The sequence below is a fragment of the Oncorhynchus kisutch genome, linkage group LG1 (genome assembly GCF_002021735.2).
Source record: "Oncorhynchus kisutch isolate 150728-3 linkage group LG1, Okis_V2, whole genome shotgun sequence".
In the NCBI taxonomy this organism is placed as follows: domain Eukaryota; kingdom Metazoa; phylum Chordata; class Actinopteri; order Salmoniformes; family Salmonidae; genus Oncorhynchus; species Oncorhynchus kisutch.
In genome coordinates, this window is record NC_034174.2 from 25,823,252 (window position 1) to 25,837,572 (window position 14,321).

The 14,321-nt window shown below is 40.6% G+C and overlaps 1 protein-coding gene across 3 annotated transcripts in view; it reads right to left on the bottom strand.

Annotated features, from left to right (window-relative positions):
- LOC109896944 (receptor-type tyrosine-protein phosphatase gamma) overlaps positions 1–13,004 on the bottom strand; it is a 317,719-nt gene extending 304,715 nt beyond the window's left edge. For 2 of the 3 annotated variants that reach the window (XM_020491414.2, XM_031806855.1), the window contains exon 1: positions 12,477–12,997. In XM_020491414.2, coding sequence (XP_020347003.1) covers positions 12,477–12,564 — 88 coding nt within the window. In that variant the 5' untranslated portion in view covers positions 12,565–12,997. Of the gene's footprint in view, positions 1–12,476 lie in introns of all 3 variants that reach the window. The other variant, XM_031806938.1, reaches the window with a different exon arrangement.
- Positions 13,005–14,321: the final 1,317 nt, after the last annotated feature.

Here is a 14,321-nt window from a genome sequence, read left to right on the forward strand (position 1 = left end):
TAGCCCTATTTGGTAAAGATCAAGTCCATATTATGGCAAGAACAGTCCATCATTACTTTAAGACATGAAGGTCAGTCAATATGGAAAATTTCAAGAACTTTGAAAGATTCTTCAAGTGCAGTCGCAAAAACCATCAAGTGCGAAAATGAAACTGGCTGTAAGACCGAGAGTTACCTCTGCTGCAGAGGATAAGTTCATTAGAGTTACCAGCCTCAGAAATTGCAGCCCAAATCAATGCTTCACAGAGTTCAAGTAACAGGCACACCTCTGATGAGTCCAAATTGGAGATTTTTGGTTCCAACCGCCGTGTCTTTGTGAGACGCGGTGTGTGTGAACAGATTATCTCTGCATGTGTATTTCCCAACGTAAAGCATGGAGGAGGAAGTGTTATGGTGTGGGGGTGCTTTGCTGGAGACACTGTCTGTAATTTATTTCGAATTCAAGGCACACTTAACCAGCATGGCTACCACAGCATTCTGCAGCGACACCATCGGGCTTAGTGGGACTATCATTTGTTTTTCAACAGGACAATGACCCAACACACCTCCAGGCTGTGTAAAGGCGATTTTACCAAGAAGGAGAGTGATGGAGTTTGGACTCAACAGATGACTCATCAATTTGGACTCATCAGATGACCTGGCCTCCACAATCCCCGGACCTCAACCAAATTGAGATGGTTTGGGATGAGTCGGACCATAGAGTGAAGGAAAAGCAGCCAACAAGTGCTCAGCATATGTGGGAACTCCTTCAAGACTATTGGAAAATCATTCCAGGTGAAGCTGGTTGAGAGAGTGCTAAGAGTGTGCAAAGGGTGACTATTTGAAGAATCTCAAATATTAAATACATTTTGATTTGTTTAACACTTTTTTGGTTACTACATGATTCCATATGTGTTACATCATAGTTTTGATGTCTTCACTATTATTCTACAATGTAGAAAATAGTCCAAATAAAGAAAGCACTTGAATGAGTAGGTGTTCTAAAACTTTTGACCGGTAGTGTAGCTTACTTTCTTGTGTTCTACTTATTTCTATTTCTTGTGTGTTTTTGTTCTACTTTACTACTGATATTGATTACTGTATTGTTGGGAAAGTGCTTGCAAGAGAAGCATTTCACTGTACTTGACAATAAAACTTGCAACTTGAAATGTATTCTACTCTATTAAGGCAAAAGCTAAGTATTAGCTGTTTTAACTGCATTACGGCCTGGCACCGCAGACACACAGTGAGTAATGGAGAAAGGCTAAAGTTAAGTTGCTAAAGCTTTCCCAAAAGAGTCTAGCCTCACTCACAGCAGGTTTGTACTCTCTTTGTAAATATTTGATGGGGGTACAAATCATGAGTGGCTGGAAGATTGTAGTGAGAGCCTTTGTTTTGGAATTGCCGGTGCAAGGGAATAAAAGTGTCCAGAATCGATGAAGGGGGTGAAAAGAAAAATGTTTTTAAGAGAGGCAGGCAGGCATGCCAGGAAGTGAGAGGGACTGCGAAAGGGGAACAGTGATGGATGAATTTTAGCACTCTCCCACCAGGGTCTGATTGAGTGACCAAACAAACACTGTGAAATAATGCCAGTGATAATCCAGAGTAAGCACATTGGGAAACTGACTGAGCTTCGTATAAACAACTTCAGACTGACTCCACCCTCAAACTCCTTCTAAAATAAAAGTTAAACAAGTAAAACAAAACCTCTCCAATATAAAACACCCCCTCTAGTGGTCCAGCTCAAATGTGCTATAATGAGTCACACTGTATGGTAGCCAAACAAAAAAGGTATTCATTTAGTCATTAGAATCCCAGAGAGATTATCATAATACAAACTGATATCCTTAAGTGTCCTCAGCAGTTTGCATATTGATGCTGCCATTGAGGCTCATGCTGAATCTTAATTATTAACTTGTTTAATGCATTAATGTATCCCATTGCTTATACCACATTTCATTGAGCCCTCAGACCTGTGTGTTTGTGTGTGTGTCCTTTTGGCGTCTGTACTTATCATTCCATGGTTGCTAGAGGAGCGGCCAAGGAGGATCAGTAGACAACCTCACAGAACAAAATGGCATTTACCTTCATGGGCACTGGCTTGAGCTGCTTTAATCTGTTATGTCTCCTACATGGCTACAGAGCCATGCTAATTGTGACCAGAGAGAAAACAAAAGAGAGGGAGAACAAGGTTGAGCCTGAGAATTCCAATGGGCGATAGTTTTCAGAGGACTAAAACAGTGTGATATTATGTAATGTTCCATTATGTTGTTATATTATGCTATGTTATATGATGTTATGTTATATTACGTTATATGTTATATGATGTTGTATTATGTTATGTTATAAGGTAGTGTAAGTCTACTAGCCACATGTAAAGCATTTACAAAATAAATCATTTCGAAAAGTCGGAGAAAGTTTAATCGTTTAACACTTTCAATGTCAAACTACTCTTGATCACAAAAAAAGTTAAGAGGAACGGAGTGAAGGGTGACTTTCAGTGTTCAAAAAGGCTGAAAAGTCTATTAGATATTTGAAGACACAAATCAATGTTTCAATGGATTGTCTGCACTCAAGCAAATGGCTTGATAGAGAACATAAGAACTGTAACGTGTGTGGATTTGTCATAGCAACCGTAAAGACAGAAAATATATCCATTCCATTTTTTTGTGATAAAACCCCACTTTTCATCTATCCAGCAACAACAACGAAATATGTGAGAATAAACAAATAACTAGCCTTCACCATCTAAGGACAGACTGCTCATTTGAGTGTGTGACGGGCTCACTTTATTTTCCTTCCCCCTCCTGCTGGTGTTTGTTTGGCTCCTGTGTCAGTTAGTCTTGTCTGCCTCCTCACCCGACAGCCTGTCAGTTAGTCTTGTCTGCCTCCTCACCCAACAGCCTGTCAGTTAGTCTTGTCTGCCTCCTCACCCGACAGCCTGTCAGTTAGTCTTGTCTGCCTCCTCACCCGACAGCCTGTCAGTCCTGGGTGTTTTAACACTGACTAATCCACTGAGATGAAATCCTCCCCTGGCACCACACTGCTCCTCATGCTCCGGGGTCTGGCAGTCTGGCAGGCAGGCAGCATTACTGCCACAGAGGGGGTGAGAGTTTACCCCTCTCTCTGTCTTACCACCTCCCCCTCCTCTCTCCCTCTCACAGCAGGCATCACTGGTGAAATGGGCTGTCCTTTTCATTTAGATCCCAGGCCTGTGGAAAGTAGTGGAAGGGTTTGGGAGAATGGGAGGAGGAGTGTATGGCCTGTCAGTGGTACATCCTCTGGTCTTTATCCCGTTCATGTTACGCCCTCTGGCCTCCTGTCTCTATCCCATCCCTGCTGTTCCACCTGAGGGACTGTCTGTGATAGTACCGCTGAGAGAGAGGTTACTTTGCAGGTTGCCGTCAACTCTATTGCAGCCCAACATTCAGCTGCTACTAAAGGACATTGGAAAAGCCATGACTTGCTTTTTATAAACCTCTAATCTGCCTCTCTGGTACACAGGGATAGTGTAATGGAATTAAAGATCATTATGTACAGCAAGGTCTTAAAGCGTTACTTGACATGTGCGGAATTAACTCTTGCAATTAACTTTCCATAATGTATGCATTGGCCTTTGTCTCCATCAACCACTGTGAGGAAAATATTTTGACCATTGTTACTAATCCATGTATTGAAATCCATTGGAAACAGTACATGGCAATTCTATTAAAGCATTACAGGCAGTATATTCCATGCACTGTAAAAATACAATTTTAAAAAACATTGTTTCAACCAAGTATTATTAATTAACTGGTTCCACAGCCTTTTAATTTGTTTGCTCAACTTTTCGGTCAAAGTGTTGCCTGAACGTAAAATTTTTAGCTGGCCCAAACTTAGCTCCAACGTGAGAAAACATGTGTTTGCTCAATTTGTCTCCATGTTCATTCAACTAGAAATAATTTATGGCATCTATCTAGAAAGAGTCTGTGGAACAAGTTACACAAACACACAGTGCTTTTAACTTACATAGTTGACACACATTGACATTTTTTATATTTAACTAGGCAAGTCAGTTAAAAAATAATAATAATTTTACAATGACAGCCTACCCCGGTCAAACCCTCCCCTAACCTGGACGACGCTGTGCCAATTGCGCACCGCTCTATGGTACTCCCAATCACAGCCGGTTGTGATACAGCCCAGGATCAAACCAGGATCTGTATTGATGCCGCTTACACTGAGATGCAGTGCTTTAGACCCATACATGACTAAAATGTGCATGTTTACTATACAGTAAATAGTATTCAACATGTTCTCACCTGGGATTGTGAACTCACAACCTCTTGGTTCACAGCATTCCAATCTTCCTGCTACACCACCATGGCTGTGTCACACTTTGCACTTCAAAGTAAATCTAAGGTCTGTTAATAGTAAACCCAAGAAAAACTATTTTATTTACCATAGTGATTAAGAAGTAACATTAAAAACAGAGTAAAATTAGACAACTAAACCTAAAATTGCTTAAATAAGTCAATCAAAATCATTGAATAGTCAGATTAAATGATAATTGACACAGAAATGGTGGCATAGCAGGAATATTGAAATGCCATGAAGCAAGAGGTTGCGAGTTCAAATCTCACATGTTGAAAAGTAATTACTGTGTAAATGAACATGCACAACCTAAGCATGTACAGTATGTCAATGTGTGTCAAATATGTAAGATGAAAACATTGTATGTTAAAAGCACTGTGTGTGTAACTATACTGAACAAAAACATAAAAGCAACATATAAAGTGTTGGTCCCATGTTTTATGAGCTTAAACAGAAATGTTCCATAAGCACAAAAAAGTTCATTTCTATCAAAATACGAGCACAAATGTGTTTAAATCCCTGTTAGTGAGCATTTTTCCTTTGCCAAGATAATCAATCCACTTGACAGGTTTGGCATATCAAGAAGCTGATTAAACAGCATGATCATTACACAGGTGCACCTTGTGCTAGGGACAACAAAAGGCCACACAAAAGGCCACAGTTGTGCAGTGTGCAGTTGTCACAATGCCACAAATGTGTCAAGTTGAGGGAGCGTGCAATTGGCATGCTGACTGTAAGAATGTCCAACAGAGCTGTTGCCAGATAATTGAATGTTAATTTCTCTACCATAAGCCCCCTCCAACATTGTTTTAGAGAATTTGGCAGTACATCCAACCGGCCTCACAACCATGAGTAACCACGCCAGCCCAGGAACTCAAAATTTGGCTTGTTCACCTGAGGGATTGTCTAAGATCAGCCACACGGACAGCTGATGAAACTGAAGACTAATCATGTCTGTAATAAAGCCCTTTTGTGGGGAAAAACTCATCCTGATTGGCTGAGCCAGGCTCCTCATTGAGTGGGCCTGGCTCCTAAATTGGCGGGCCTATGAACTCCCAGGCCCACCCATGGCTGTGCCCCTGCCCAGCCATCTGAAATCCATAGATTAGTGCCTAATGAATGTATTTCAATTGACTGATTTCATTATATGAACTGTAACTCAGTAAAATTGTTGAAATTGCTGAGTTTTAATTTTTGGTCAGTATAGTTCCACAGACTTTTTTTAAACCAAAATAATAATTTCTAGGGCGGCAGGGTAGCCTAGTGGTTAGAGTGTTGAACTAGTAACCGGAAGGTTGCAAGTTCAAACCCCCGAGCTAACAAGGTACAAATCTGTCGTTCTGCCCCTGAACAGGCAGTTAACCCACTGTTCCTAGGCCGTCATTGAAAATAAGAATTTGTTCTTAACTGACTTGCCTAGTTAAATAAATGTACATTTTAATAAATTTGTACATACGTGTGAGCAAACATCATTTTAAATTGACTGAATTGTTGCGTACATTTTCTCATGTTGGAGCTAAATTTGGGACAACTAAAAATGTTAGGTTCAGGTAACACTTTGACCAAAAAGTTTAGTAAACAAACAAATGGTTGTTGAACCAGTTACTTAATAATAATTATTGAAACAACTAGATTTGTAGGTGTTTTTTTACAGTGTGCACATCAAATGAAGCCTTAGTTAGCAAGACATGTGATTGAAAAAGTGTCTACTTCAATCCATGATGAGGGATAATGGACACCCTGCATCTAACAGCGTGAGATGTGCTTCTCACAGATTGAAAGAGATGGGCAGGAAACACATTAATTGAACCGGAGCGCACCGGAACCAATCAGACCAACCCACTAAAAGAGAGAGGGAAGCAGAAGGAGAAAGAGGGAAAGCAGAAAGAGCAGTTTTAAAGCAGCAAAGGGCAGACCGGTAAATAATCCTTAAACTTGAAAATAATGATGGGAAACTCCCACCACTTCCCATTGAAAATAATGATGGGAAACTCCCACCACTTCCCATTGAAAATAATGATGGGAAACTCCCACCACTTCCCATTGAAAATAATGATGGGAAACTCCCACCACTTCCCATTGAAAATAATGATGGGAAACTCCCACCACTTCCCATTGAAAATAATGATGGGAAACTCCCACCACTTCCCATTGAAAATAATCCAGTGAAGACTTGATTAAAACAATGAGCTGGAACAATAGAAAAGGCGACGCCGAAGCCCACTGTTGACTGAAGCAGCTTTTATATTCAGCAGGCCATTAAGCCCAAGCGCTATGGCAAGAAATAGGGAAGGCAGCCCGGAATCTTCCCAGCACAGACTGTGTTTCCCAGTAGCTTTCTGGGTTTCAGAGTATGAGGCGAAAAACTGACGAGCGACAGAAAAAAAATGGAAATGCCTAACTGAGCAGAAATGCTGATGAAAACTCTAAACACAGATTTTCAATCTTCTTCTTATGTTTTATTCAAAGTATCATTACTTTACTATTATTGTGAAAATATTAATTAATAGTATTATCAGCATTATTACTTGCCCTAATGCTGTAATTGAACAGCATGACTAACAGAAAACTAATTCAGATAACTACAATACACAACACATTGTAGTGTGTGGTCATATAGTTCAGCATCTCTCTCCACAAACCACACTTTCATCAAGAACCCTGCAGAAAATCACTAAGCAACTGCAACATGACAGCATCCCACGCAGTTAACTGTCTGCCTCCCCCCATATCTTTTAATCAATCTATTAGGGGGAGCTTGGTGACGATGACAGGCACAGTGACTGATAAAGTGACCTGGCGGACATTAGAGCTGCTCCGGCCTGTGCGAGAGGCAGATAATAGCCAGTGCTGGGAGAGATGATGATGATGATAATGATAATGATAATGTTGTTACTGAGGCCAAAAGCATATCCAATCCTCCCTAAATGTCAACCTTTAGCCTACTATCGCACACTGCGACTTGAAATTGAAGGCGCTCCCGGCTCAGAATGGATAATAAACACATTATTTCATTCTATCAGATTCCAACAATTGCACTCTCCCCAGACGACAATGAAGGGAAGATAAATAAATAAAAAAGGGGAGGAAAATGAAAAGATGTGCTGGCTCAAGAGCTTCTCATAAGATTACAATGCCTGTTCTGTTCAGCTTGTTCTGTGAACTCCATACATTTATTTCACAGACAAGGGGACTGATCGAAGGCCAAACTGATCTCTTTCTCTCCCTCCGTCTTTCCTTTTAGTATCCTTGGGCTGAATGGTGGAGAAGTGAGTGACAGGGCAATGTGTTCTGTCTTTCATTACTAGCCTGGCTGCCTGGCTGTGGCTAGACTCAGTAGTACACTAACACCCAAGCTGGGGACTGGAGGCTGGAGCCGGTGCCCTATGGCAGGAGACGCCCCGCAGTGATATTCAGCACTTTTTATATCCCAAACAGATGTTTGTGCGGCCCCACTGCACAGTCAGCAAACTGGCCCTTACGGGAAACTGAAGAGTGCAGCAGCCTCTTTCACAGAATATTGACAAGAATAATAGAGTTGCTATGTTGTCCGTCTCCGTCTACAGTCTTCGGCTGTATTGGTGGAAGACGTCATCCCTCGCGGACGGATTCTGCACATTAACTGAAGAATCTGTCAGGGCTGAATGGGATGAGCAGGACAATGAGCAGCGGTTATTACAGACAAATCAGGTTTTAGAATTTCGGAAGGGGGGGGGGGACATTTGGTCCATAGACTTGCCCATACCTTGCTAAGAGAAAGGGGGAAGCTCTTCATTTCGGTTCCGCTCCTCGTTCTAGCATCTCTTCTCTTAACATGTATGGACCCAGAACCTAATCAAGCAGCTATCCAATTATGCAAGACCTTAGCTCAAGGTTAACCGAGATTACAGAAGTCATTTTACATTTTAGTAATTTAGCAGACACACTTACCCAGAGCGATTTACAGGAGCAATTGGGGTTATGTTCCTTGCTCAAGGTCACATCAAATAATTCACCTAGTTGGCTCCGGGATTCAAACCAGCAACCTTTCAGTTACTGGCCCAACGCTCTTAAGCACTAGGCTACCTGCCACCTATTGACATGACATTGAAGGAGATGTGAGTGTGAGCATTGTGAACAGTTAAAGCATGTTTAATGCTCAAGGGTTAAAGTTCACAGTTTGTAATAAACTATTACAGTCCAATAAAATAGTTAAACTATACAAAACAGAAAATATTGGTGATGAAATATAACATTTTATCCTTGAACTGGCATTCTCTTCTTACTATCACTTTAGTCATAACTAAAAACGATCACTTTTGTCAAACAACGGCTTGCAGCAACACATACATAAGCGATAAAACTCAGCTTTTCGCTACCCGTCCCACCCAACCCCTAATGTCGCATACAGCAGGCTGACACCTTGATGTCCGACACACTGCACACCAGCAGAGAGCGAAAGAGAGAGAGAGACAGTCCCAGTCATTGGGGCGTGTATTTGCCCTTCTGTGACAACGTCCTGTTCCTCAAGCATTCATCACTCCTCTAATGCAACTCCATCCTCCTCCTGTTCTGAATTCTGTCACTACTGCTGAGCTACACACAAAAAAAAATAGAATTCCTGAAGGATTCTTTGGGAAGAGTGATGGTTCTATGTGAACCATAATGACTCAAAGAACCCTTTGAGGTCTTCAATGCTTATTTACAGTTCACAAAAGGATTCTTTGCTCTTTTACAGACATTTTAAAATGTAGTGGAGGTGGTGGCTCTTTGAATATTTTGAGGAATGCTTTGCTCACAGCTCTTTTGTGCAACCGTGTCATTCCAGTTGATCTCATGCATTGCGTGTTATATATACTGAACAAAAATATAAACACAACAATTTCAACAAATTTGAACTTAGTTACAGTTCCTATAAGGAAATCAGTCAATTTAAATAAATTCATGAGGCCTTAATCTATGGATTTCACATGACTGGGCAGGGTCGCAGCTATGGGTGGGCCTGGGCCCGCCAACTTAGGAGCCAGGCCCACTCACTGGGGAGCCTGGCCCAGCCAATCAGAATGAGTTTCTCCCCACAAAAGGGCTTCATTACAGACAGAAAAACTACTCAGTTTCATCAGCTGTCCGGGTGGCTGGTCTCAGACGATCCCACAGGTGAAGAAGCCGGATGTGGAGGTCTTCGGCTGGCGTGGTTACACGTGGTTGGATATACTGCCAAATTCTCTAAAACAACGTTGGAGGTGGCTTATGGTAGAAAAATGAACATTCAGTTATCTGGCAACAGCTCTGGTGGAAATTTGTGCAGTCAACATGCCAATTGTACCATTGTGTTGAGTGATAAAACTGCACATTTTAGAGTGGCCTTTTATAGTACCCAGCACAAGGTGTACCTGTGTAACAATCGTGCTGTTTAATCAGCTTCTTGATATGCCACACCTGTCAGGTGGAAGGATTATCTTGGCAAATGATAAAATGTTCACTAACAGGGATAAGCAAATTTTGGCACACAATTTGAGCTAAATAAGCTTTTTGTGCATATGGAAAATGTCTGTTATCTTTTATTTCAGCTCGTGAAACATGGGACCAACCCTTTTCATGTTGTGTTTATATTTTTGTTCAGTATATGACTATGGCCAGTAATGGTGTCATGTGAAAGACTCATGTATGGCCTTGTGTCAATTGAAAACAGTTGACTCAATCAGTCAGTGGTTCTCAATTTTCTCCTTAGGGACCCCCAGCTGTTCCAGCAGTAGCTCACTTCATTCAACTTGTCAATTAACACAATAATAACACCTATGGAATTTTAACAATATAACAAGGCTAAGGCTTTTTTTTTGTTTAAATGTATGGTTCTTCAAAAGGATCTACAAATAACCTTTCAGATTGAGAAACACTATTTATAGAACCATTCACCATAAAAGGTTCTACAAAGAACCATAAAAAAGCTTCTATATAGCCCCAAAGAGGGTTGTAAACATAGCGGAATCCTTTTTTGGTGCCAAATATAACTTTAAAAAAAATATAACCATAGGAAAGGGTTCTCTATAGCACCATACAGGTTCCATTTAGAACCTTATGAGCATGATTCTTTATTGAACCTTCAAAAAGGGTTCTATATAACACCAAAAAAGGGTTCTGCTATGGTTACAAGCCAAATAACCCCTATCTAGTACAATTTCGAGGGAAATGGGGGAGGGGTGTGTACCACATCCATCCCTCCCTCTGTCCCTTAATCCTTCTTCTTTGCAGTTTGACCCCCACTTCTGACTGACTGATCTCAGTCCCTCTGGTTGATTTCCCTCTAGATTAGCGATCAGATGTAATGTGAGAAGGGAGACGAGTCAAAATGAAAGGAATCAGAATGGTTAACAAGGATCCAACCCCATGTTTCCTTCAGCTTTTATGATGGAATTTCAGAAGAAGTTAGAAATCAAGTATGAAGTGTGGATTTAAGTAAAGTAGGCTAAGTTTTGTTTCACAAAATCCAAACGGTAGAGACCAGGGGTGACGGACTAGACTTGGTTTTGGATTTGCAAGGAGCACACAGCACAGTAATATATATATTTTCATATTTTAGAGTTAGAGAAAATATGATAAATGAATCATCACCAACACAGAGCTAGAGAGAGAGAGAAATAAAATGTGACACACACACAATGTATTTCCAGCATGTAAATTACCATTACAAAGTTATTCATACTTTCCCTGTAGATATTACATCGTCTCTCTTCAGAGACATTGGATCCCATGTAAAATAATAGAATTACATATCAAGGTTGCATGGGAATTAAAATGAGTTTCTTGGCTTGCAAATAAGCCTATATAGCAGAAAAAGACGTAATGTATAATTCATCTCAGTCAAAGTTGTGATCATTTCATTCTACAAAAAAAAAAACATCTCACAAATTGGATTTATATATATGCATATGATAAAACAAAATAATCTGTGTTGGAGATGCCAGGAGCGTCCATAGCAGCGCCTTCCCCTGAAGGGACTGTCAAGCAGGCACAAATACATTTCTTGGACGTGCAGTCATCAGATCAAATTTAAAAAGCTTGAGGAAACTCGCGTGCCACTCAGTCAAGGTCACCCAAATACAAATTCTACAAAGAAACCATAGGGACAGCGGTGCGAATCATCTAAGCGTCCGTGCGGGTAGGTTATAGCCTACATTCGCAAATTCCAAGGACCTTTATTAGTCCGAGCATAGTCAAATATCGACAATTATTTATAGGAATGTTTCTATTTAGCATTCCAAATGACGAAGCTCTCCCCGAGCAAGATTCACATTGATTCCGGCAGTCATCGTTACTCTCTCGTTTTCTTTTAGGCAAGTCTGAATAGGAACATTGTGCCAAGACTCAATGATGTAGCCTAAACCTATAATATGTTATAAAACAATTCTGTATCGGGGTCAAATGGACCGCAAATGTGGGTAGTTGGGTGTCAATTACCTGCTGTTGCTTGCCCGCGAACGGTGATTGTTTTATATGCTTTATGTGTTAATCCATAACCTTGTAGTTAAACTCATTTGGAATGTGAGATAGCCTCATACAAAGATAAAACTACATGTTTGCAGCGCCGTTGATTTGTATTGTCTGATCTGTAGCCACACGGTTGGGAGATAACGGTTTCGTTGAATGGGCGATCCGCTGTCAATTATCAAGTCTATTTCTGAGTATTGTATATACATTTCAGATAGTTGTTGGAACAGAATAGTCTATATTGGTTACACTAATTCTTATCATGATCTTTCCTGGTGATATATGCGCGTCGCGAGTTAATGAAGATAAAGTGGAAGGGAGTTTTACCACCTTAGAATGACTGTAGCCTAATGGAGATATAATAGATTCACGAAAAAATAGCCATGAAAAAGCAAATCATTTCGCGTCAAAATCTACATTTCCATAATCCCAAATAATATAGTTGACCGTGGTTAGTGTCTGATTGAATGTGTATTCTAATTATGAAAAAGGCGCATAGAACAAATTTGCACAGCATTATGTTACAGACTGAACACGTCAACATTACAGGTCCTTAATATGCCACTCGTGTATGAGCTGAGTTTAGTCATATTGCACTAATGTTCCCTAGAACTACTCCACGGCTTTTCAAGTCATCGCCAAGCCTGGAAAACTGAGATACGACTTCGAAAAACTTACCAGGATGACAGTCGGCCCAAAAGAGAACGAAGGCAGACAAGATCAGAGACAAGATCCACCAGCAACACGATTGCAGTAGCCTCCGCATGACAAAATGAACATCGAGAGCAAAAAGGGCAACTGTTGAGTTATCCGTCTGATCAAATAATTAATGTCTGCTGCGTAAAAACAGCGCAAATGCTGCTAAATGTAGGCTAGTGACTGTTCAGTGGAATTATATTCAGTGCTGTCTGGAACATCCAGAAAACAGTCTTTACTTCTCAAAACCTCCTTCCAAACAGCTTCTTGATACTCCCAAAGAAAAACATGTCAGTTAGGAGAGATATAGCTTTCGAGCTTGATTCAGTTCATTCAACAAGAATCGAGGGGATAGGAGCAGAAGACGCTAGTGGCAGTAGGCTAGTCCATGCATCCGAGAGCTGCAGCGGTTCTGCTGGCGAAAACAGAGAGGGAATAGTTGGAGCGGCACTGGAAGCTTTCCATTCCTCCATCCAGGAAGTAGCGTGTGAATCGAAGTCTGGCAGAGACTTTAAAACAGGCTTGGGAGAAAATGCGGGGAGAGAGATGGGGGGAGAGGGAGCTTGAGAGATGCAGAGCTCACTCCTCCGGATCCTAGCGCCGGGTAGTAGCTCACTATTCAGCAATAGCCAACAGTTTAAAGGGGCAATCTGCACTTCGAACAATAACAAAGTGACAACCCGCCACTGATTTAGTAAACAGCTGGGGCTGAACAAATTTACCCACTCTCAAACTCATGGGCAGAGCTATGGATATAGGGACTGATCATCCATGATATCGATATTATAGTTTTAACCATGTTTTGAGGATATAGGCTACATTGTTTGTTTACATTTACATTGTTTATGAACAAAGGAGTAAAACAAGCTAATATTTTGCATTCTGATGGGGTACGGCAGTTGAACTAAGCTCCTGAGGCATCTATACGTTATATTATTCAAGAATCAATGGGTAGGCTATACTCATTCATTTATAAGATGGATATAGCAACTGCAGATTGCCATTTAATGGAACTTGGTAGCCGATCTGCAAAAGCTGTTTTAGAGGCAGGTTGAATTAAATATAAATTACCATATGATGTTGACTGTTGATGTTGACATGTATTAATGGAAATAGTTCTATAATCTATTGGTCTATATGTCTATCTGTTTTACAATACATTATTATGCAAACCTGAAAATAAAATATCCTTAAACAACCCACTGTATTTGGTTGTACAATGTTATAGGCCTACACCCCTTCGGTGTGTGGGAGTAAAAACTAACAAGCACACACAGGACAAAGCCACAACAAACAAATATGGCCTTGACAAAGGCTACACAGCTTCAGCTTTGACATATAATCGATTATGTTGGCAAACTGTCAACAACATACAATGCCAATTGCAGTGGAAAACCATTCTCATTCACAATGAGCTATTCATGTAGGGGACTAAACAATAGAGATGATGCATTAAAGACAAACTGTATTATGTGCATAAATATACCATAGCCCTTTACACTCGTACCTGAAAATGGCAGATTTTTGCACTCATAAACACCTAAATTGGAATGCAGTGGCTGTACAGTAACATGCTATGTATGACGTCATGGATATGGCTATGCGCTTAGGCAACTTTTGCACATTTGTTGTTGTCTGAGTGAGGGAACAGCTGAAAATGAAGAGGACTCTGTGTATTTTGAAAGATGAGACATTGAGGATTATCATGAATACAACTTTGATGTCATACAAGCAAGCCAAACACCTGTGAATCCAAATGTGCACTTCACAATTTCATAGCATAAAACTCATGTCATATACAGTGTCAACTTTTTTGATCACTATGTT